A 24,157-nucleotide genomic window follows, 5' to 3' on the forward strand; every position below is an offset into this window, starting at 1 on the left:
CCCTTAAATTAATTTTCTTGGTAAAAATGTAGCCAACTCATGTTTGACGTTGTTCAAAAGCCAATATGGGTTTCTACTTAATTCGTCTTGAACAAAAAGTCTTGGTAAAATTTTGCTTTAAAAAAAATTATGTAGATGAGACACTAACTACAAGTCTACATCTTTCTCGGCTCTCATATGACCAGGCACAACCTATCTCAGCTTATAAATGATTCATGATTGAATTATGGAGAAATGTATTATCTTATTTCGGTGTTCTCTCTTAATGATGTGCATATGATTCATGGGACTCATTTAATTGAGAACAGTGGCAGTGACAGAGCGAGAACATGATCAAAATTGTTTAATTTTCATTTTATTTTTCTGAACTGATGACTATGTGTCAGAAAGTGGCAATGTGGCAAGGTTTCAAAGGCACAACTTCTAGTTTAATACTACTAGTTATTTGAGTTTTCTAATATACAAGTACATATATGCATGTGAGTTGTCAGCAGCGGCATGTTTGATCTTGATTTGATCTTCTTCTAAAAACGCATCCTAACGTTTAAAGACTAGAATCAGCCAGAGATAAATTTATTTTATAAAAATAATATTTTAAGTTATTCGTTAGCTAAAATTAAAATACATTGGAAAATAAGTAATACTCTTTCAGATTGGTGTTCGCTACTGGACTTCCAGTCCAGTTTACGCCTAATAATAAGCATTTGTTTTTACGTACCCAAATTTTATTTTACGAAATTTAGTTGGCAGAACAAACATTTTTGAAAACATTTTCTGAAGTATATTATTACACGTGACGTCTTAACTCTGAAGTGATACTCTCCTCCAGGCTCCAGTTATTTAGGAACGTGGTATGTCCTAGTCCTTGGGAAACCGAGTACCTTTCCTTTTTAGTTTTCCTCGTTTCTTTCTTCGTTTCCTGAAACCTGAAGTATAGAATATAACTATGAGCTATAGAAGTAAATGGAAATGAAGAAGAAGGTGATGAAGCACATGCGGGCACATGAGTTATGTTTCGAAGTCCGAACAGTCAACAACACCATTAATGTCTCCATTCTGGCATATCTCACTTCCTTCTAAATCTCTAGAAACATTTAATTAACCAACTGCCAAATGGCCCAAATCTCTGTATCACGTTTACTCGAGCTGTCTCCAAACCTTTCATATTTATTAGGGCCGGTAATGAATTTTGAGAAACCTAGCTCAATGGAAAGATAATAACCTATAGAAAAGACAACTTTAAAAAACGTAAATTATTGATGTGAGTCTTATGACAGACTACTATCGTTCGTGGAGGTGTGGCCAACGTGGATGCGATATGCAACGGTGATTTGGCTAGTGTCATAGTGTAGAAACTAGCTAAACGTGAACAAAATTAATTTTCCTTTGTTTTATAATTGTACTATTGACTCAAGTTTGAAAGAAGAGGTCGAATAAATTATTTATACATCATTATATGAGTTTATTATATATGTGCTAATTAAATGTTAACAAGGACAAAGATCACATGCTCATCTGCAACGATAACATCTGACAATATATATTACAAAATAAAAACTAGTAGTAACTAGTTAATATTCCAACCAATTAAGAAGTACTAGTATACAGTAGGTGGACAAAATAAAATAAACTAGGATAATATAAACTGCTGTAGCTTGGCCACTTGAATGTTACCAGTTCTAAATCTTGTCTTCCACTCGCAGAAAATTGTTTTATTTTCATCGGAAACAACCATACAATATTAAATTGAAAGGTTCATCAGTTTGATCCAGTGATCAACTTTGGTTGCTTTCTCTTTCTATCCTTTTTGTCTCAGTTTTTTTCCTCTTTATGGTTCTTAGTGATGGATTTTGATCTGATTGTAATGTACTTAAGCGTATGTATTAGTTGGGTCTGTTTCAGTTCCAGGGGATGTCTATTATTTTTTGGCTCTTGGCTCCAAGAGTTTAGTGTTATCCCCTGTTTTTTTTTGTTCTTATAGTTTTGAAACTCGCTGGCTTATGTAGTTTCTATGTGTATGATAGTGAATGATTAATTGCAATTTCTGAATTTTATTGGTTTATAATTATAGAAAATAGATAACCACAAAAAAAATATTTATAACTAAAATTTAATATGTTTTATTATACGTGTGAAAATTTTAAAATATGTATATTTTGAAACATAGAGAATATTTATTAGTACAACCACTCTGACATAAACAAACAAAACCATGTTATTACTTCAGCAAGGATCCCACTAGTGATCCAAAAAAATAATTAGAAAGGTTGAAAACTGAAGGAGCATGCAAAGGATGCGACGTGGCAGTAAATGAGAAGGTTCAACGAAGCAATGTGATTCAGTTAACGAGTATAAATACAACACCATAGTAGTTAAGTCGTTTCCATGTCAACAAGCCTATGTAAGCTCCTTGGAGATAACAAAACACAACACTCTCTATAGTCAGTCTTGTGATCAAAGCTCAATGGATGCTAAGAAGAAGGCGATAACGGTTGTGTTCTGCAACGCCGTCGTTTTGCTCCTCGCCACCGTCGCCGCCCAAGCTTGTCTCCCCTCCGACAGAGCGGCGCTTCTCGAGTTCCGATCACACCTCAACGAGCCGTACATCGGCGTGTTCAACTCGTGGAAAGGCCAAGACTGCTGCCACGGCTGGTACGGCGTGAGCTGCGACCCCACCAACCGCCGCGTCTCCGCCGTCACCCTCCGCGGAATCTCCGAGGAGCCGATTTTCCAGCGCGCGAAACGGAAAGGCGTCATGACCGGCTCCATCTCCCCGGCGATATGCAAACTAACTCAGCTCTCCGGCGTCACCCTCTCCGACTGGGAAGGAATCTCCGGCGCGATCCCCGCCTGCATCACGAACCTCCCCGCCATGAGACATGTCGATCTCGTCGGAAACAAAATCTCCGGCGTGATTCCGGCGAACATCGGGAACCTGGCGAAGCTGACGGTGCTCAACCTCGCCGATAATCAGATCTCCGGCGCGATTCCGGCGTCGATCGCGAGGCTGACGAGCTTAACGCATCTCGATCTGAGGAACAACGGTTTAACCGGAGTCATACCGGTATACATCGGCCGGTTAAAGATGCTGAGCCGGGTTCTATTAAGCGGTAACAAACTCTCGGGTCAAATACCCGAGTCTCTGACCCGGATCTACCGGTTAGCGGATCTCGAGCTCTCGATGAACAGGATCACGGGCCCGATCCCGCCTTCGTTCGGGAGAATGTCGGTGCTCGCGACGCTTAATCTCGACGGGAACTTGATCTCCGGGGAGATTCCTGGGAGTTTGATGACGTCATCGATCTCGAATTTGAATTTGAGCGGGAACTTTATCAGCGGGAAGATACCGAACGCGTTTGGGCCGAGGTCGTACTTCACGGTGTTGGATCTTTCGAATAACCGTTTGGAGGGAGTGATTCCGGAGAGTATCACTACGGCGTCGTTTATTGGGCATTTGGATGTGAGTCATAACCAGCTGTGTGGGAAGATTCCGGCGGGGTCTCCTTTTGATCATCTTGATGCGACGTCGTTTGGTTACAATAGGTGTCTATGTGGAACGCCTCTTGGGGACTGTGGGAAATAAAATTTAAGTAATCAGTAAGAGCATCTTAATACAGTTATTTATGAATGTATGAGTGTAACTACTAGCCGTTTGAAAGGGGCAAGGCGATATATATTCCCATTTGGTGTTTTCTTTTAGTCTTATCTGCTTTGATTCTCGAACCCCTCGATGAGAGCAAGAAGATAAACTTAGAAAAAAAAAAATATTTACCGGTTGTTTAAATACTTGGACCCGACCATGTTAGTGACATTGGTATATTCACTACCCCTCATCTAATGATTTGGTCTGGCCGTCTGGGTATGCTTTAGAAAGTCAAGTTTGTATGACCATTTTGAACTAGACTTGTGGTTCGTCCTTGACAAAGGAACCGTATTTGTGAGTCCTTCTAATGGGTTTATGGGCTTTTTATCGTGGAAAGTTCTTGCTTACCACGGAAACGCCATTATCAAAGTGGACTAAATAAGGCAAAATTAGTCTGATGGGCTTGCGTCCAGTGTCAGTTGTGCATGGGTCGTTTTCTTGGACGTGATACAAATAAATTCAGTTACTACACGAACAAAAAAAACTGTATTGACACTAGTTGTGGTCAGTCAAATCACAAAACCATGAAACACTTTAACCCTTCAAATTATTAATACTGTATAGTGAAGATATTGTCCGTCAGTTAAAACATATTATCCATCAAGTTAACTTCATGATTACAATATTTAAATTAGAAAATGCTATTCTCATAATCATGAGATTAGAACTTAAAAGAGATTGCAACATTTTCTCACATAAAAATTGAAGATGGCGTTGTGTTTCGTCTCTGAAGGACGAATTTGTAACGAATTTTCTACATGTCTTACTTACAAAAAGTGATCTAATGGTTAGCAATAATTCATCCTTTTGATCCGTCGCCGAACAGGCATTTGATATTTTACGTAAACAATCAAAGTTTCTGATCAAATGAAACACAAAACAAAATCATCATCATACACAATTAGATTACATATATAAGTTTATTCATCAATGGTATAAGTGATGAAATGTGCTTTTCCCGATAAACTTCATCATAAGCTTTGTAGAAAAACAAAAAGATACGATACAAAGAACATATGAATAACGTGCTGGAGAGGATTGCACAACACGTATTTGATGCTTTTAAGTTACTTGAGTATATATATACACCGTACATGAGAGAATTACATAACAAGTATGTGATACAAAGTATGCTTTGAAGCATCCTATTAATTAAAGTTTTTATGGTTAGTGCTGATTCTTATAACTAATCGTAAGATTTAACTAAACTGCCATAGTGCCATGTTATGTCAACCACCACTAGTTTGTTTTAATTTTCTCAGACAGTATTTTTTTGTTCTTTATCTGCCAAGCAATTATATTTAAAATCCTAAAGCAGAACATTATCCCGTCCGAATTCGTTATTAATTATTTAAATATTTTGTCCGCTAAAGGGAGTAGTCAACAAATGTTGCATAGGTACAATGTTGAAGTAAGAGCTTCACTGATATATACTGTCGTACTGACAATGATGAAGTTAAGAACGTTGCTGAAACTGAAACATAGGAGCCGCGGTATTGGGATTGAAGCCATAGGTAAATTAAAACATGCGTTATGATAACTAGGACGTTTCTCAGAACTTTTCTGAAAGAAACTTTACTAGTAAATGATTTACAACATATAACTGATTTTCTTTTCAACAACTCGTAATAATATCTTGGGTGATTTTCTTATGCGCGCATATATAGATATGAAGTGTGTACAAGTGGGAAGAAAAAAGTAACTCGTGTATCCTTTGCACTATACTCGAAAAAGAGACCTTTGGGCTGTTAACATTGACGTGTAGATAATGTTCCTTTCTTGAAGCAACAAACTACTAGACGTCATCGTATTATTCAGAGATTATACCTTAACTTTCAAGAACCATTGGCTTTCCCAACAAAAATAATCTGATCCAATAAGTTGACGGCAGCAGATACCTTAACCCTAGATGAAAATCACTAAACTGATCGGAATGTCCAAAAGATTTTTGTCCACAAAATTGACAAATGACGAATACATCTAACTAACCATCCATCACTCTCCATAACTACACAACAACTCTTTCAGTGTATATCTTTTCATTTATTTTTGATATTTAATATCCTTGTTTAGATCTACATACATACATAACATAATAATTGCATGCCAGTTTACATGGATATCGACAGTTCACGATTATAGTAGCATTTAGACAATCTAACCCAACTCTATATTTTCCTATAGAATAGATAAAATCTATTATAAAGATGAAATTTATTCTAATGTGTGACTTCATAATAAATTTTCTCTATTTTTTAGAGAATTTTTTTGAGAAACTTTGTTTTTATCTCTATATTTAGAATAAAAATATTATATTTTTATTTCTTTTAAAATAGAAGAAATCTATTATAAAAACATATATTGGAGTCAATTCATTTTATAATAAAAGTTACTATATTTTAGTAGAAAATATAGAGCTGAGTTGAAATGCTCCTAAAATTCCTTTAGTTTTTATCTAATTATTATATGTAAAACTTATCAAACACTCATAATTTTATAGTTGACGTTGCCGATGGAATTTACTCTTTAATTCTTTATGAATGTAATTGGCCAAAGAGAATCTTGAAATAAACCTCCAGGAATATTGAATTCAATGAACTATTATTACTACTACCAGCTTACAAGTTTATATAATTAGGTTGAAAGAGTCTTCGCTTGTGGAAGAAGAAAAACCCGTAATACATAATTTCTCCATATACTATAAAACAAAGACACTGATATAAGAACACGATTTCAAGCAAAAATAATTACATGCAATTGGCTAGTTTAAGAATCATTTATTGTTTGTGTAGTCTATAGTTGTTATCTAGAGGCATTTATGCGGATGCATATGTAGTTTTTAGCTGTAACTATTGATACTGCTTACTTAAAAAAAGTAATGATATAAATTCTTATTTCTCTCCAACAACATGCATTAACACAAACCACATGCCTTGTTCTCTTGATATGAATTTCGTAGTTTGATATGAGTGATTTTTATGAATATTTATCTCTGTAAGTCATTTTACAAAATAAGCTTCCTAGGTAGATTTGTTCTTATCTAGTATTAAGCCATCTCTTGATTTTGTTTTCTCTATACCTACTATCTCTATATGCCTTGCTAAAACGTATAAGCAACCTTCACAGACCAGAAGATCTACAAGAGCCATCGATTGGTAAAATGTAGAGGAATCATTAGTTACTTTCATAAGAAAAAGTCGCACAACAAATAACTTTAGTAAAGTAAAAAAAAAAATTTAGCAAAAAAAATAACAACTATTTATTTAAGTAGAAATAACTCACATGTCACCCTAGTCCAGTTGTATTTATCCAGCTGTGCTCCAATCATTCAAGAAAATAATTAGTAAATTAGTTTCTTTTCTTTTGTCAACTGTAACTTAGTTTCATTTTGTCAACCTAGTATATGTTCCTTTTGTCTAAAAATTAGCAGTTAAAATAAGTTGGAATTATTCCTAACACTATAATAAAGTTTAAGAATGTAACTTATTTTTTAATCTAAGCCACTACTAACACAACATAAGCATAATTCTTTTTGTATCAATTTTAACGCCACGTAAGAAAATTAGTTAAAGTAACTTCTATCTATTACTTTATCTGTTGACAAAAAATACTTTATTTATTTTTCTCTACACTCCACCACTATCTTCTTCCCTGCAACCAAAACCTCTTCCTCTCTCTCTCCTTCCCATTTCCCCTAATCAGCGATTTAGGGAAGGAAAAACATAATTAATCACTAACATTGATAAAAAAAATAATACTATTTGTTTAATCGTTATTGGTGTGTGCCTTTTGTTTAGTAGTGCATTCTTCATCTCGAGAAAAAAAACAGAGACATCTTTCATCGAAACAGAGTCCATTACAAAAAAACAGACAGCGAAAACGACAAAGCATCCGTGACCTCCTCCTCCTCGAATCTCTTACATCCTTTTGTTTTGTTATTTTTGTGGCAGACATTGCTTAATCTTTCAAAAGTCTTTTACTTTACCACGCTTTATAAATATCCCCATCTCATTACTCTTTCTCTTCCCCAACGATCTCTAACTGTTTAGAATCTTTTCATTCTCTTCTTAGAATCTGAATCTGGGTTTTTCATTTTGATCATTATTAAAAAATCTTTTTTTCTCTAAAACACTTACAGAAAAACAGAGATGAAGTTTGGTCTCATCGTAACGGTTGCGTTACTACTACACATAACCTTTCTCGTCTGTCTAGCGAAAGAGTGTACAAACACTCCTTCTCAGCTCTCATCCCACACTTTCCGCAACGAGCTTCTCCGATCAAACAACGAATCTCTCAAAACAGAGATGTTCTCTCATTACCACCTCACGCCCACCGATGACTCAGCTTGGTCTAGTTTGCTACCACGCAAGATGCTGAGAGAAGAGGAAGACGAATACAGCTGGACCATCATGTATCGTAAGATCAAGAACTCGGATAACTCCTCTGGTAGCTTCTTAAAGGACGTTTCCTTGCACGACGTTAGGCTGGATCCGAGCACCTTCCAGTGGAGGGCTCAGCAGACGAATCTTGAGTATCTGTTGATGTTGGATGTTGATGGTTTGAGTTGGAGTTTCCGTAAAGCTGCTGGTCTTGTTGCTCCTGGTGATCCTTATGGAGGTTGGGAGGGGCCTGGTAGTGAACTCCGTGGCCATTTTGTTGGTAATATAAAGCTTACTCTTTTTCTCCAATTCAATTTTAATTTCTTGATCTGTGTTTTTGATAGTATGGAATAAAAAAATAGGTTTATAGATTTTGATGTTTGGTCTAGGTGATTTATATGAAATTATTGATTAAGCTGACGCCTAGACCAATTTTCTTTTAGCGCGGTCTAGAAAAATCGTTTCATTTAGATCCGAGTTGCTGACTAGTTGGACTAGACCGATTTTTAGAACACATGATAAAAATGCATAGGCTCTTTAAAGATTCTCACCTTAAACATTTGCATAGACACTTAAAAGAATCTGACTGTTTTTGTTTTTGAAGGTCACTACTTGAGTGCAACAGCTTACATGTGGGCAAGTACTCATAATGAAACTCTCAAGGAAAAGATGTCATCTCTTGTCTCAGCTTTATCTGCTTGCCAGGAGAAGGTTGGCACTGGTTATCTCTCTGCTTTTCCTTCGAGCTTTTTCGACCGGTTTGAAGCTATAAAGCCTGTTTGGGCTCCATACTACACCATCCACAAGGTGAACACTCATACTCTCTGATTTAGACTATGTAGATAGATGTCTTAGATAAAAGGTTTCAACTCTATGTCTAAATCTTGTCAGATTTTAGCCGGCTTGGTGGATCAGTACAAGTTGGCAGGGAACAGTCAAGCTCTGAAAATGGCAACATGGATGGCTGATTACTTCTACGTCCGTGTACGTAATGTGATAAAGATGTACAGCGTTGAAAGACATTGGCAGTCACTAAACGAGGAGACTGGTGGCATGAATGATGTTCTTTACCAGATATACAGCATCACTGTGAATTTTTAAAAAATCTTATCAGACTCCTCCTTAGATTATCTACATCTAGCTTTTGTGTCATATCAATAGTTTTATTGGACTCTTGCAGGGAGACTCCAAGTATTTGCTGCTGGCACATCTCTTTGACAAGCCTTGTTTTCTTGGAGTGCTTGCAATCCAGGCTGATGATATAAGTGGATTCCACTCTAACACACATATTCCCATTGTGGTTGGTTCCCAACTCCGGTATGAAATCACTGGTGATCCACTCCATAAGGTACTGAAGCATACATAATCTTGAAAAGTGTGAGATTTTTTAAAAGAAAACATTGATCTTTTTTTTCTTGATTCTGATGTCTGTATTTCCAGGAAATCTCAATGTTCTTTATGGATATAGTCAATGCTTCCCACAGCTATGCGACCGGAGGAACATCAGTCGGCGAGTTTTGGTAATAGTACTAACATGACCTGATGTTAGAGTTATCAGAGACAAAGTCTCTCACATCGAATGTTGGAAGGAATCTCAATTAATATATAAGATAGATAGGCTCATTTATTTATATATTAGTTGAGATCTCTTCCAACTTTAGATGTGGCAAACTTTGTCTCTAATAAGAGTTTGTTTCATTTTGACACTACCTTAGTTTTAACTCTAAACCATTATCTGGAAATGTTAAACATTAGGCAAGATCCAAAGAGATTGGCGACTACGCTGCAAACTGAAAATGAGGAATCATGTACTACTTACAACATGCTCAAGGTAAGCATTTTAAGTTCTGTTTTTGTTATCTTTTATTTAGCTCAAGGTTACACTGTTAACAACTTAATACAATTTTTCAGGTGTCTAGGAATCTGTTTAGGTGGACAAAAGAAGTTAGTTATGCAGACTATTACGAGCGTGCTTTGACAAACGGTGTGCTTGGGATTCAAAGGGGAACCGAGCCTGGAAAGATGATCTACATGCTCCCATTGGGTAAAGGTGTTTCTAAGGCTGTGACTTATCACGGTTGGGGAACACCTTATGATGCCTTCTGGTGTTGCTATGGCACTGGTAACTCTTTACTACAACCATCTTGTTTGCTACTTTTCTTAAAAGAAAAAAGATAGATTTTGATGGTTCTGTTTTGGTTTCTGTTCACAGGAATTGAATCTTTTTCAAAACTGGGAGATTCTATATATTTTCAAGAAGATGGAGAGTCTCCAGCTCTCTATGTCACACAGTATATATCAAGCTCACTTGATTGGAAGTCTTCTGGTGTTTCGCTATCTCAGACAGTTAAACCGGTTGTGTCATGGGATCCGTACATGCGTGTGACATTCACTTTCTCTTCTTCCAAAGGGGTAAGCTTCTGGTAGAAACTAGATGCAACTCTTTTCCTCTGAATGTAGAGTCTGATGGAATGTGATTTTCTTGCAGGGAATGGGAAAGGAGTCCACTTTGAATTTAAGGATACCTGTTTGGACAAACTCTGAAAGTGCTAAAGTCTCTTTGAATGGACAATCTTTGAAAGTACCAGCTTCAGGTAATTTAACATTCCGTATTGTAACCAGTGTTCTAAAAATCTGTCCAGCGGCAAATCAGAACTAAACTAAATGAGTAATTTAGAACTAGTTTTTTAAAAAATCGGTCTAGGTGCACAAAAATCAGTCTAGACGTCCGCCTAATCAATAATCTCATAATAAAATGTCTAAGTAGCGCCTAGCAATTTATTGAACATTGATTATAACATTAAATTGGTTTTATAGATTTTAAGAACAGAATCAGCTCTAGGTGTCCTTTGTTGCTGCTATAGTCTCTAGAATGTGTAAATGAGAATCATATTGGAGCTACCTTTTGCTTTGCAGGTAACTTTCTATCCATCAAACAGAACTGGAAATCAGGAAATCAAGTAACCATGGAGCTACCCTTGAGTATCAGAACAGAAGCTATAAAAGGTATAGCCACTGTTCTGCATCTTCTGATTACACTGTCTTTAAGTAGATCTTGTTCATAGTGTATAAGACTTGTGTACAACTCTGTTCTGAGAACATAAACTGATTTATCAGATGATAGGCCAGAGTACGCATCTCTTCAGGCCATACTCTATGGCCCTTACTTGTTAGCTGGACTCACGAGCAGGGAATGGAGTATCACAACTCAGGCTAAAGATAACATATGGATAAGCTCTATACCTGAAACACACAACAGTCACCTTGTCACACTCTCACAACAATCTGGAAACGTATCTTACGTGTTGTCAAATAACAACCAAACCATCACCATAGAAGCCATACCTGCGCCAGGGACACAAGCCGCCGTTGCAGCAACTTTCAGGCTCGTGACTGCTGATGATTCCAAAGGAGGGATATCAACAGGTCCAGAGGAGTTAATTGGAAGCCAGGTTATGATCGAACCGTTTGATTTCCCTGGGATGCTTGTGACGCAAGCAACTGATAGCTCCCTTGCGGTTCAAGGTTCTTCTTCTAGTGATAAAGAAGCCTCGAGGTTTCGTTTAGTAGCTGGAGTTGATGGGAAGCAGGGGAGTGTTTCTTTAATGCTAGAGAGCAAGAAGGGTTGTTATGTGTACAGTGATCAAACCATGAAGGCTGGAATGAAACTGAGGCTCAAGTGTGAGTCTGATGGGACCGATGAGAAGTTCAAAGAGGCAGCAAGCTTCGTGTTAAGGAAAGGGATGAGTCAATACAATCCTATGAGCTTTGTGATGAACGGAGCACAGAGGAACTTTGTGTTATCTCCATTGTTCAGCTTAAGAGATGAAACATACAATGTGTACTTCAGTTTACAACAAACTTGAAGAAAGATTTACTTAAAAAAAGCTCCTTTAAGTATTTTGGGTGAAAAATAAGAAAAAGTGTTAAGGAAATAGCTATAAGGGTTGTGTTTAGATGTTTAGTTTGATTAGGTGGTTTGTGTTATGTAATTTAATCTACAAATGTATGTTGCAAGTTACTATAAATATATAGACTAAAGTTTTTTTTTCACAAATTTGCATGACAATTTATTGAACATCTTTTATTTTATTGGTCATCAATGTAATGATTCTTAAAAAAAAAAAAAAGAACAGACTAGGTTGCAGTCTTCAACCAGTGAAAACTAAAATCGTACTAAATTGTTTTTTTTTTCACAATATTTTATTAGAAGATGACAAAACTGTTTCATGCGTTTATTCAATTGAGATTGTATACACTAATAAAGCTAATCAATTCAAAAACCCTGAAAATAAAGTAACATTTCGGACAAACAAAACCCAGAACCTGGAAACTGTAAAACGTGTTACAAACTTATAAGTGAACTATGGGAAACAGCAGATGTAATCTATGGAGAAGCAAAGGGAACATGGTTATGATGGAGAGGGTCGGATCCAGTGGGAACTCGTCTTTCTTCAACATCATAAGCTGATCCAACATCAATCTCCTTCTCCTGTGTTGTCCAAAATTATATTTAATGATATTATTTATTCATCAAAATAGAAAAGTAAATACAAACATTATATTATATCCATACGTTGAATACAAAACGAGTATCAAAAGAACGCTAGAAACAAAAACTATGTTTTACCTTTTTCATGGCGTTCATATCTTCAGTTTCTCCTAACCAAAAGAACGCTAGAAACAAAAGAAAACAGACCGAGTCATTTCATAGAAACCAAGGGCCTAGAAAAGATTTAAAAAGATTCTTAGAGAGTGACTTACATTTTGTAGAAGAGGAGTAAGCAAGTGGGCATTGAAGAAGAACGATGGAGAAGAAGATGATGAGTGTGATGAGAAGGCTTCCTTTGTATCTCATCGCCGCCATTTTCAAAACGAAATGAAAAAACCTCCCTTTGTTGAAGAAAGAAGTGACAGAGAGTGAGCGTGTCAAGAGGTGTCGTCTAAATTAATAAAGTGAAAGTTCCGGTTTTGCCCTCGTCATGATGTGGAGCAGATGGGCAAATCCGTCATTTTATTATTTTTAACTTTAAATCCGTCACTTTAACCTGTACGGACGATGATTACCGTTTACAGGCTGGAACGAGTCAGACAAATATTCATTCTCGTACAAATGTCGTGGAGCTGGTTTTACGCGCCACGTTGCTGCTTGTTTATTTGTTCTTTAGCGGAGTTAGTGGGCTTTCATGTTGGCCCAATTATGAGCAAAGTCGGGCTTCTTTCCATAATAATAAATAACCAAGAGAGCCCATTTTAGAAGTCCAACGAAAAATCAGATCGTTTTAAAGAGAAGAAAAAAACATATCATCAATATTTCAATTAATTTTTTTTTTGATAAACATGAATGTTTCAATTAAAATCATCTTTGCTGTACTAAAAAACCTCAAAGACATGATTGCAAAAAGCTTTAATATCGTGGATGAAAGTTTAAAATATTTTTGGATGGTTAAAAGTTGAAACATATTACTACATTGTTTCTACATTGGCAATAAATAATTAAAATAATTTTAAACTAATATCACATCCATTTGATTCGTGCTACATGTACCAACAGCAACAACAACGGCTAAAGACATTAGACATTACATCAAGTGAATGAGAAGTGAAGATGATAATGAATCATTCCTTGTTCCGAGAAGAACGATCCTTCCTATGACCTCCAAGGATACGAGAGATCTGAAGACCTCTACTGAACGCTTGATTGAAAAGCATACGCGTCTGAAACTCCGACACAAACGGAAACCAAGCCAAGAAGGCCACCGGCGTGAACAGCAACAGTCCCATCACTATCTCATACCCGCGAGCCAGCGTCCTCACTGATCCCCAGAACCCTGCTCTATGCACCACCGGCTTACACGCTTGCGCAATCTATGCAAAACACACAACAACACACCATACTGTTTCAGTTTCATCCCGTAACAAAGACTCCAACAACTAGAATGTTTTCTTTTTAACTTACCAAGAGCATGCCCCAGCCTGTAGGCATAAATGCAAGGATGCAGACGATTATGTCTTGTATCGTCATGTGAGCAAGTGTGATCAGTATCACAATGATTGCGATGAATGTCAAGAATATTAGCCCCTTTATCAACCGGAACATCAGCTGGAAACTCGCACTGAACTTCCTCCTTCCAACCGAAACAGTCTGAGACACAAACAAACACCAACAAAATGATATTATTTTTAGGGAGAATTTCAACTTTACTCTAAGTTAGCTACCACTTTTCAAAAATTTGAAAATAGCCATGTTCATACATACTTTAAATTTTGATAAAAAGATTAAAGTAACTCCTAAATAATTTATAAATGTTAAATATTTTTATAAAACATTTATAGAAGTTTATCAACCCAACCCCACAATCCTAAAATACTAAACCGTAAACAATAATCACTAAATCTTGAACCCAAATATTAGAGTAGTTTTGATTAAGTATATTTTTGAGAAGTGGTAGCCAACTTAAGTTATCTATTTTTCTTGACAGAGAATGATATCATTGTATCAAAGCAAAAAACACACCTTCATCACAAACAGTATCAAGAAGATCACCAGCCACGATACTCCATAAACCTGAGTCAAGAAACGATCAAATTAGACTAATACCAACACTAAGATCTTTTATAGACTGGAAGTTTAGTCTAAGTCTATATACCAGAAAGTTTTTAGTCTTCTCTGTAATCGTGAGATGATAAACAAGCCCATACTGATAGATAAAGAACCGCAGAGACAACAAGATCTCAACAACTATGCCACGCTTCCCCGAATGTCTGAGATGCTCTTGCTCCTCCTCCCACCACGACTCCCAACTCTTCTCAGCCGGGACACCGATACCTCCGATGTTGTTTATCCATTTATTCCAATCAGTCCAGTCATCAACAATCTTCTGCCACTCGAAGCCCGAAGGGTTGAAGAGGAAGGGAGCAAAGAGCCACGTCCCGACCATAAACCACATAGATATGGTGATCAGAAGATACGCAACCACGCCTCTATAAGCACTTCCGAAGATCTGGTACACAACTAGCAGCAGCATCATCTCAAGCCCTTTGACAAAGTGGCTTCTCGAGTAGAGTCTGTAGTTATCAGCGAACTTGGCGTGGAAGACGACGAAGCCTCTCCCTGTGGACCTGTACTTGGCGCCGCCGTGGAGTAAGGTTCTTCCGTAGTAGTGAGTCTTTGTGCCGAGAGAGAATGTGAAGAACACTGGCGCTAGCTGAAGCTGCATGAGGACGAACTCGCTCAAGGCGGTCCTGAAACCTCTCTCTAATCCGATTTCCATGAGCATAGGTAAAGCCATAAGGAAACCAATCTGAACAAAGGACTGTGAAGCGAGAGCTATTTGCAGAGGTGTGTTGTCTCGGATGCCTTTCTGTGTGCTTAGTCCTTGTTCGAGCCCGCTCAAGACAAGGTAGAGACGTCCATAGAGGAAGATGTAGACAGTGAGAACCGTAATCTGTGAAAACAGTAGAAAAAAATGAATCAGATCCGAACTATTTGTGTGATTAACCACAACATAAGGAAGCAGTACCAGAGTGCTGAAGTAGAAGCCGACAGTGGTGAAGTAACACGACATCATTCGGAAAAAGTCAAAACGGTGTCCAAGCCTGTAAATGTCCCGGCTTAATGTCTGCTCTCCGTTGCCGTTAGCAATCTTGGCCTCAAACATAGAGATCTGATTTAGACCCACATCTCTTCCTTTACCTACTTGGATGTACTCATGATGTGTAACATTTCCTTCACGAAGGGTAGAATTGAATCCTGCTCAACACACAAGCACCAGCAATCAGCATCACTTAGAAGAATCAATGGGAGAAAGAAAACAAATAGTCCTTTGCAAGAGTAGAATGAATATACCTGCAAAGATATCTTCACTGAGGTTTATTACTTTGGATGCTTTGCTAACACCACCTCTTGTTAGATGAAACAGTCTATCGAAGACATCTGGATGACCATAATGGAAACGGACTCTATAGAAGCAAAAAAACAAACATTTTTGATTTAGGAATGGTAACAAGAAAACTCATGTCCACTAATCACTACTTACCTCAAAGGATTTGCCAGTAATCGCTGACCAATGGTAACAAAACTAGTCTCTTGATTAGACATGAACCAAGCAAGGGAGGAAACGCTGCAGAGTGTTAACAACATTTGCTCTTAGAGATAACCAAATTTAATTGAAATAAATGGAAATGCAAAAAGTACTTACGATCCAGTAAATATATGTTCCCTAAGTCCAAGAATGGATGGATGCCTCACACCATCATGCTTTGTGAGAAATTCTTGAAGCAAGTTCCTCATCTTTAACGCTTCCTCCATGTAATTATCCTGAATAAAACGGCAACAAGAGAAAGTTAATATCAACATGAAGCGTCGAGATAACTATAATGGCTGAGGTAAAGAAGAACAAGTGCCATACCTGATTCATATCAATTGTCTGTAAACCTTCTCCACGAGAGAAAATAATAGCATGATTTTGGTTTTCTGGCTTTCCCTCTCCAAGAATAGCAGGTCCAGGAAGCTTGATCCTATAGATAACCTACAAGGCAAAGATGTTTGATATAATATACACATCCATGTAAGCATAAAAACAAAACAAGAAGAGATACATGTTGGACTTTTTTGCATTACCTGGTCAAGATTTTGTGCAAGGCTGGAGTGATCAGTTGACTTAGGCACCTTAACCAACACAGAATAATACACTTTCTCGTTTCCTTTCTTCGACTTGTCTTTCACTGGTTCTTCAACCTCATCGATATATGCAACACGGAGCGAAGGGTATCTGCCGAATTGTAAAGAAAGCCATAAGTTTCAAACAAGTTTATAGAAAAAAAAGACAGCAAAAAAATAGGATTATATTGCAAACCTTGTCATAAGCCTTAATATATCCTGCGCGCGAGGATCACCGGACCGTTTATGAATACCATACTGTTGACATGATACAACATATGTGAACTTCATGTCAGCAACAGCTTGGCACTGTGCCCATAGTGATCTTTCCCCTCTTGAGTTGTTCTCAGAGTTTAGTTCTACAGCCTTGTAACCTTCCATCAAATCTGAAGAAGCAAATTTCAGAATGAGTCAGCATCAATAAGCCATGTCTCGTATAATATAGATTAACGAAAGAACACCTTCATGCATAGCCATGTCAAGGAATGCTTGAAGCTCCAATGCTTTTCGATAGTACATCATTCCTCTTACTGTAAGAAAAAAATATCAAAAGATTATTAACAACAAAAATCTATTGTATCCATCTAAATAGCCAAAAGAGCATATACCTGTTCTAGTCAAAGTCTGCCCTCTATATGAAGCCCATAAACGAAGTTCCTCCTCTAATTCAACAGACTCTTTAATTTCTTCTTCATTTGACTTCACCCGCTCAAGGAAATTGTTCCATTCATCTACAGAATAAAAGGTCAGGTCCAAGACGTGGTTCAAGAATTTTAAGGTACAACTTTAAACAGAATGTAAATAAAATTAACCTGGGAAAATCTTTTGTAGGTAAAAGAGGATCGAGACACCATCTTCATTTGGTGTGTCCAGGTCATGCATAGAAAAGAGGACCTCTTCAGTGTAATATGGAGTCAACACACTACAATAAGAATAACAAGGAGGAAAAAACTTGGTCAGTTTGATAATGAAAAATCTCCATAAAAATATAAAATGACCAAAAAGGCTTACGAAAATGATAGCATGTTGCGAACTTTCGGTGCTGCAGGCATATCCATGAACAATGAATTTGAGAAGAAAGAGATCCGCCTTCTTGCTTCCAAGTTAGAGGGGACATCCATTGCAGACTCTTTAGTAGTCAGCAATAGATACAACCGTTTGATCTGCACATACAGGCATTAAAATTTTGAGCACAAGTAATAATATGAAGACTGCATGCAGGAATATGATGTCTGGCATTACCTTCTCTTTCCAAGCTTCTGTTACTGGTTCAATAGGAAATCTAATGGCACCTGAAGATGCAAACAGCTGGTATTGTTGTTCCAGAGGGACCATTCCCCCATGCCAAGTGCCACCATGACTCGAATCCACCAAGCTACAGAGACAAATTGGGTATATAAGATGTTGATGTTCATATGACAATGTTATTGCACAAGAAACTTTGCCAACCTCGATATAGAATCCTCCATCATAATGTCTCTTGTAACTACTTCCAGCATGTCTTGGAAGAGAATTACAACATGATCTCTATCATCCACATTGTTGTCTAGCTGTAGAGGATAAGAACACAAAGATATTGGAACAAATGTCAAATAAATGAATAAATAAGACTTTAAATAAACAGCACCATAAGAAGAACATTACCAAGTATTTGATCAGCTTGACAAAGTGGTCATAGAGGCTAGGGAGACAACTCATCTTGTACACTTGAATCAAATCACCTTTCTCTATATGTTCGTCAACCTCGGCGAATATGAACTCTATCACCCTGAAACACAGAGATATATGATGGCAATGAGACAGTATATAATGTTGCTACTTGCTAGTATCAAAATCAAATGCAGATATGTAAGAGACGTTATGGTTCCAAAAACTTAACGCAAACTTACTCTTTCTCACGGTTTCCCTGAACCAGAAACTTTATGACATTCTTGAACGAAGCATAGCACTCACGGACAGCACATTTCATATAAGAGTCACTCTCAATCCTCTTCTTGAGCTCTCTGTCCTTCCCATTACTGTCTTTTGCCATATCCAATGCTATTGGAATCTACGGCCAAAAAAATAATAAATCAGAGAATCCTAAAGATTAAATTCCAATGTTGGTTATGTGAAGACAAATTACCTTGCTAGCTAATAAAAACGGAGGCCACTGTATGAGATCCAAATCACGATCCGCCCAGTATGGAACAAGCAGCAGATCCATCTCCCTAGAAATTTTCAAAATGTTGAGCTCCACAGTTTCTTTCAGCTAGGTGAGACAAGGTATGCAAAATTTACCTATCGCTTATAAGATCTTCCTCTCTGAAACTACTGATGATTGTGTTCCACAACTGTGCAAATCTTGCAGCTTCTTTCTCTTTGTTAACAGGTACCTGAAGTGAACATTCATGCAGTTAGTGAGAAGAAACGTTCATGATAGCAGCTTACTCGGTTCAACTAACCTTATCCTCTGTAAAGTTATGAGATAGAGTTGCCCTTAATCCCTTCTTCCTCTGCTGGTTCTTTCCATCTGGAATCAAGCGGTCATTAAAAGCTCCAGGCAGTGATTCAAACCGTGATCTAAGCATTCCCAGTGTCCGAATCTGTAACAATTAAATAAGGTAAGGATGAAGGGATCATCAATGACAATAAAAAGGGAAACCTCAAGTTCAAATACCTCTCCAAGGCGGCGGAAAGCACCATATATACCTCCAAATATTGTGGAGAATATTGCATACCAAATCTGACTATCCATGAAGTACACCTACAGAAAGATGGACACAAAATCAAAATCAGCAAAAGCACAAAGTAGGGGAAGAAGAGGAACAATGTTGGACGTGACTATGTTTACCAGAATAATAGGGGCCCAAAGAGCAATAACGACACCAATATTGTTTTTGGCTGCACAAAGAAAATGAAATATGTGACAAAAAGTAATATATTTTACTTTCAGTAGTCATGTAGTGTATGTGACAAGTCGTTACCACGAGGAAAGAACTCATGCCACTGAAAGTCTGTCACACGGGCCCTCATGATAGCTTGTGTTGGAGCAACTAAAGGCTTGATCTGTGAGCAATACCAGTTTATCAGACTCTTGTGGCAATAAGGGTGCAGTTAATGGTTATCAGAAATAAGAATAAGAGAAACATGTACCTCAATGTAGTAACTGAACGTCAGCTTTGTTGCAATAAGCAACACCCAGAACATGGTATATCTACCAAAGGAAAATGTAAAAAAGAATAAGTAACCAAAAGCCAATGATGTGTTAAAAATATAGTCCTTACTTGAAGAGGGAAAATGCGCTCTCATGCATTCCTCTGCCAACATAGAGTCTAGGCTGCAAGGTTAAATAAAAGACCGTTATTTATGGTCACATCAGCTATAATAAAAATTACAAACTGATGATTATTTTCTAAGAATACCTGAGACCACCACATCATTAGCATTACAATTCTGTAGTTGGACCTCTCAAGAAACCGGCGTAACATAGGGAAAAGAAAGAACACTCCCGCGAGCATATTAGGCGCCAAGTAGAAGACCACAGCTATTATGAACAATGAAGGTGAGTGCATGGCACTCCCAAACCAACTCTTGATAGTTCTGGCGAATCCTGGAGGGTCTTCCCAGCTGTAAGCGTAAGTAACAGGCAGAATAATAACCCACGCTGCAGCAGATAGCACCTTCAGGATGTATCTTAGTTTAACATGTAGTGACATGCTTCGATGAGCTTTGAAACTAAGGATCACATCAAGAGAAGCTGCACAAAGAGTTTTTTAGTAAACGAGTTTTTTCGTCACTCAAGTAAATTTATGAAAGTAAAGTGACATTGACCAACCTTGTCCAAGCTTCATTATTGCTGCTGTGATGAATACACTCAGAACTTTCTTGATGACATCAGCTCCAAAGACCGAACTTGGTTGTCCGCCATCCCAAGCCATAATAATCATCGCCTTCCAAATTTTATCATCAGCGTCACATCTTGTGTGAATAAGCATAAAAAAGGGTAATAACAAAATTGGGGAGAGTAATAATAATACCTGAAGACACAGAATATAGAAGCTCCACATTCGATCGAAACTTCTAAAGACATGCCAGAAGGAACGAATCTCAACAAAATTAACTTTCCCCACCCATCTATCTCTGGCCACAGCAGGCTTGCTGTTATCCTGTGATATATGATCATAAACACACGATGTTAGGCAATTTATGTAGCAAGACACTATAGTTCCCAGAATAAAAATTCAAGTATTCAAGAAAAGAGAAGATGTGTAGTTATTGTGTACCCCATCTTTTTCTGTATTGGGCTGATCAACATGCGGATAGAAGAAATCAGCATCAGCTCTCATTGGCCAACCTAAACGGAAACAATCAACTGACCTGCAATGTAGAAAACCATACAACTTATCACTAAAGCTACTTATGAAGAGTGTTACAACTGTGTGAAAGCAGCAGATAGATGGATATATCACCAAAAGTATTCATTCAGATCATCATAGTTCCTCCACTGAGAGTGCTTGGACTTGCCTTTCTTGCTCCTTTGAGACTCCTGTGAATGGTATATGATTATGTAAGTAAAAACATTAACAAGCAAAAGTAAAGAACACAAAATTTAAGCTATACCATGGCAATCACTTCATAGATAGGAGTCACAACTTTCCTCAGGAATGCATCTTCCTCGCCTCCATAAGCTGGCTTCACATTTTCTCCAGTCATGGGACTAACATTCCCAGCCAGCATACCGTAGAGTTCAAATGCCATCTGCAAAACCATGAAATAGAGTAGGAAGAAAGGATTAAAGAATGATAGAATAAAGAAGAAGACTATGCAACGTGGAACATACATGATGATAAATGTAGCAGAGACACTCTGGCATGAATCTCAAGTTCGCTGCTTCACCCCAAATTAGAAGATATAGGGCCATATACAATAGCTTGCGCTGTTGCATTTCCTGTTGTATAGTTGGCAACCTGCAAGCAGACAATACATTAGAACAGGGCTTCTTCACAGATTATCGACACCAGAGTTTGCGTAAACATTTAAAACTTGATTCCCTGCTCGTGAAAAATATAAGTATAACCTTTCCTTAGACCAGTACCATACCATTGCACATTTCTTTAGATTTTCAAACTTTTAGCTACTCTTGAAGAAACTATACAGAATCAAATATAGGTGTACAGGATGCACTTACCAAAGACTACTCTTTCGACCAAGGTATTTGCACCATTTCTTATAGTTCTTGAAGAGCTTCTTCATCACATCCGTCAGTGCTTGATCATCTAACTGTGAGAGGACAACACGTTGTCATTCTTAGCACAAATCGAAGGGATAACTCGAAAGTACATTTACTAAACTTTATTGAAATAAAAATGTACGAACCTTTGGCTGCTGATCAGGCTTAGGAAACTGTCGTATATGCACATTGGCAAGTAACAAGATCAGGTGCTCCCTTTGATTAGCCACATTGTCTTTCTGCAGAATCATAACATACACATGACAAAACATTTCACAGACTTATAGATTACTCTCAACTAAACTTCCCTGACTAATAAATTTACCTGAAAGCCAAACATTTCCTGAAGCCAATCAAGCATGTCTTCATCTTTCTTTTTCTTGTGACCTTCTGGCCATGGAAGACCTCTAGTGTTGCGGAGACCAAGAACAGCAGCTTGGATCTGCACAGTAAGGATCACATCACCCCGCTGATATATAACAGTGCCCAAAGTTAAGACTAACCTCAGGGTATCTCATAATCGCTTGATTTGCACTATCGGGATCCAGAGGTAAGATATTATAGTGGACATACAACTGTGTCTTCTCAGCAACCTTATCTTGAGCTTCCAAGATCTGAAAAAAACATAACGTTGCACAGGAAATTGAAAAAATAATAATAAATGTGTCAATGAGAAAATACTAAACATAGTAAGGACTAACAAAGTTACCTCTCTGTCAACCTCAATAGACTGTGTCAGATTAACAGCCTTCAACACCTCGAACAAGACATTGGCAGTTTGGTATGCTTTTGTCAGCTGAGCCCTGACAATTAACAGCACACAAAGCATCAGTTAATAAATTAGTTGCTCTCGAAGAGTGGAAGAACACTAATTGACTGACATCTTAAGAGTCAAAAACAAAGCCATTTGAAGAAAAAGTTAGACGAACCGGTCAGCCTTATCAGCAGCATTCTGCAAAGCTTGGATGTACTTCTTGTAGTAATGCTGATAAAAGCTTTGCATCTCCCGGGCGTCACTTTTCTTAACCCTCCCCATCAATGTTGGATCATGTTCCTGCAAAAAGACCACATTTGTTAAGTTCTTCCTACAAACATCGATAGCTACACAAAGCATTGCTATTTTAAAGAAGAGGCTCACTCTTTCAAGACGCTGTAGAAGAGCGGTCTTAAACTGTCGAACACCTCTTCCACTTGAAGTAGGATCCAGCCTGTGAGCTTTCTCGAATGCATAGAACCGACCTAAGTGAAAAAAAAGACTCAGATTAACAAACAAAGCAGCAGCAGATACACAAACTAATCACAAGCCAGGGCAAAAGTTGCTTACAGAGATAAGCAACTCTAGGGTTGCTAGATTCAACCTCATTAGCAACACGGAGAATAGGGGCAATCTCGACAAGAGAGGAAGGAACAACTTCACTGTCGAATGATTCTCCTAGATTACCAGCGGTCTGAGTCCGTACGATCCGTCGCTGCTGTGGCTGGGACGGTCCTTGGTCAGGACCTCCTCTCGAAGCCGACATTAGTCCTGTCCTAAAACCTCCAGGTTCCTATTTGAGACAGAACAGCTCGTTAGAGACGGATAAGGTTAGATTAATAAAGAGCAGAGATGGGGCATTGAAATGGAACATACAGAGAGATCCAGAAACCCTAGCAATGGAGGATGAGCAAAGGAAAGCAGCGAAACTTTAAGCCTACTTAGCTGCTAAGTAGTACGCAAAAGTGTGTGTGTGAGAGAGAAAGAGAGAGAGAGAGAGAGAGAGAGAGAGATGTCTTATGTGCGTGGCCTGAATGTTTGTTTGTTTTTTTTTTTTTTTTTCATTTATCACCGTTTTAATAGAAAAAATTAAATGAATTTAAAAAAAGGAAACTTTGGGAGTTCGTGTCGGAAAATAGGCTTTATGTTTGGTTTAATTACTGTAATACCACAAGTTTGAAGATATGTTGGTGAGGGTATTTTGGGGATTGTCATGGAGCATATTAAAAAATGAGGTCCCACCAATCTTTGTCATCGAGACAAAAAAGGTAAAAGGTTGTGAAAGGAGAGGGTAGTTTTGTAAAGTTCAATAGGAATTTCAAAAAAGTCGAGATTCCGATTATTAAAGAAAAGAAACCGTTTCCAATGAATGTCTTTCTTTGACCTCGTATGACTCGTCATTGCTTTTCCAATTTATTTTCACCGTTTTTTTTTAAATTACCGTTGGTTTAACAAGACTATAGGATTTGGCGCATTTTGTTAGGCTGTAATTTTGCTAACTAGGCTT

General features: G+C 37.7%; 4 protein-coding genes across 4 annotated transcripts; 2 read left to right on the top strand and 2 right to left on the bottom strand.

Moving 5' to 3' along the window:
* Nucleotides 1-2,232: 2,232 nt before the first annotated feature.
* LOC103850834 (DNA damage-repair/toleration protein DRT100) lies at nucleotides 2,233-3,776 on the top strand. The gene has a single exon (XM_009127624.3). It carries the CDS (start codon nucleotides 2,465-2,467, stop codon nucleotides 3,581-3,583), a length of 1,119 nt encoding a protein of 372 aa, XP_009125872.1. The 5' UTR covers nucleotides 2,233-2,464; the 3' UTR covers nucleotides 3,584-3,776.
* Nucleotides 3,777-7,325: 3,549 nt separating this feature from the next.
* LOC103850835 lies at nucleotides 7,326-12,079 on the top strand. Its single transcript, XM_009127625.3, has 11 exons — nucleotides 7,326-8,302; nucleotides 8,627-8,829; nucleotides 8,914-9,111; nucleotides 9,203-9,370; nucleotides 9,463-9,542; nucleotides 9,778-9,853; nucleotides 9,934-10,144; nucleotides 10,235-10,434; nucleotides 10,511-10,616; nucleotides 10,939-11,028; nucleotides 11,140-12,079. Exons 1-11 carry the CDS (start codon nucleotides 7,792-7,794, stop codon nucleotides 11,886-11,888), a joined length of 2,592 nt encoding a protein of 863 aa, XP_009125873.1. The 5' UTR covers nucleotides 7,326-7,791; the 3' UTR covers nucleotides 11,889-12,079.
* Nucleotides 12,080-12,211: 132 nt separating this feature from the next.
* Nucleotides 12,212-13,644, bottom strand: LOC103850836 (CLAVATA3/ESR (CLE)-related protein 40). The gene is made up of 3 exons (XM_009127626.3): nucleotides 12,787-13,644; nucleotides 12,653-12,699; nucleotides 12,212-12,514 (listed from the first exon to the last, which is right to left on the bottom strand). Exons 1-3 carry the CDS (start codon nucleotides 12,887-12,889, stop codon nucleotides 12,410-12,412), a joined length of 255 nt encoding a protein of 84 aa, XP_009125874.1. The 5' UTR covers nucleotides 12,890-13,644; the 3' UTR covers nucleotides 12,212-12,409.
* On the bottom strand, nucleotides 13,642-23,733 carry LOC103850837 (callose synthase 3). Its single transcript, XM_009127627.3, has 43 exons — nucleotides 23,527-23,733; nucleotides 23,221-23,443; nucleotides 23,035-23,135; nucleotides 22,826-22,950; nucleotides 22,606-22,699; nucleotides 22,400-22,510; nucleotides 22,222-22,338; nucleotides 22,043-22,135; nucleotides 21,855-21,946; nucleotides 21,507-21,633; nucleotides 21,287-21,424; nucleotides 21,136-21,212; nucleotides 20,950-21,043; nucleotides 20,704-20,832; nucleotides 20,502-20,616; nucleotides 20,089-20,423; nucleotides 19,951-20,003; nucleotides 19,820-19,880; nucleotides 19,651-19,732; nucleotides 19,518-19,567; nucleotides 19,344-19,430; nucleotides 19,129-19,269; nucleotides 18,965-19,059; nucleotides 18,810-18,894; nucleotides 18,574-18,734; nucleotides 18,329-18,452; nucleotides 18,134-18,234; nucleotides 17,927-18,059; nucleotides 17,696-17,847; nucleotides 17,497-17,606; nucleotides 17,293-17,415; nucleotides 17,146-17,214; nucleotides 16,881-17,070; nucleotides 16,646-16,796; nucleotides 16,434-16,553; nucleotides 16,224-16,342; nucleotides 16,062-16,145; nucleotides 15,872-15,984; nucleotides 15,546-15,775; nucleotides 14,673-15,470; nucleotides 14,540-14,590; nucleotides 13,982-14,167; nucleotides 13,642-13,890 (listed from the first exon to the last, which is right to left on the bottom strand). The coding sequence occupies exons 2-43, from the start codon at nucleotides 23,414-23,416 to the stop codon at nucleotides 13,642-13,644; spliced, it is 5,862 nt and encodes a 1,953-aa protein (XP_009125875.1). The 5' UTR covers nucleotides 23,417-23,443; nucleotides 23,527-23,733.
* Nucleotides 23,734-24,157: the final 424 nt, after the last annotated feature.

The sequence above is a fragment of the Brassica rapa genome, chromosome A02, assembly GCF_000309985.2.
Source record: "Brassica rapa cultivar Chiifu-401-42 chromosome A02, CAAS_Brap_v3.01, whole genome shotgun sequence".
In the NCBI taxonomy this organism is placed as follows: Eukaryota; Viridiplantae; Streptophyta; class Magnoliopsida; order Brassicales; family Brassicaceae; genus Brassica; species Brassica rapa.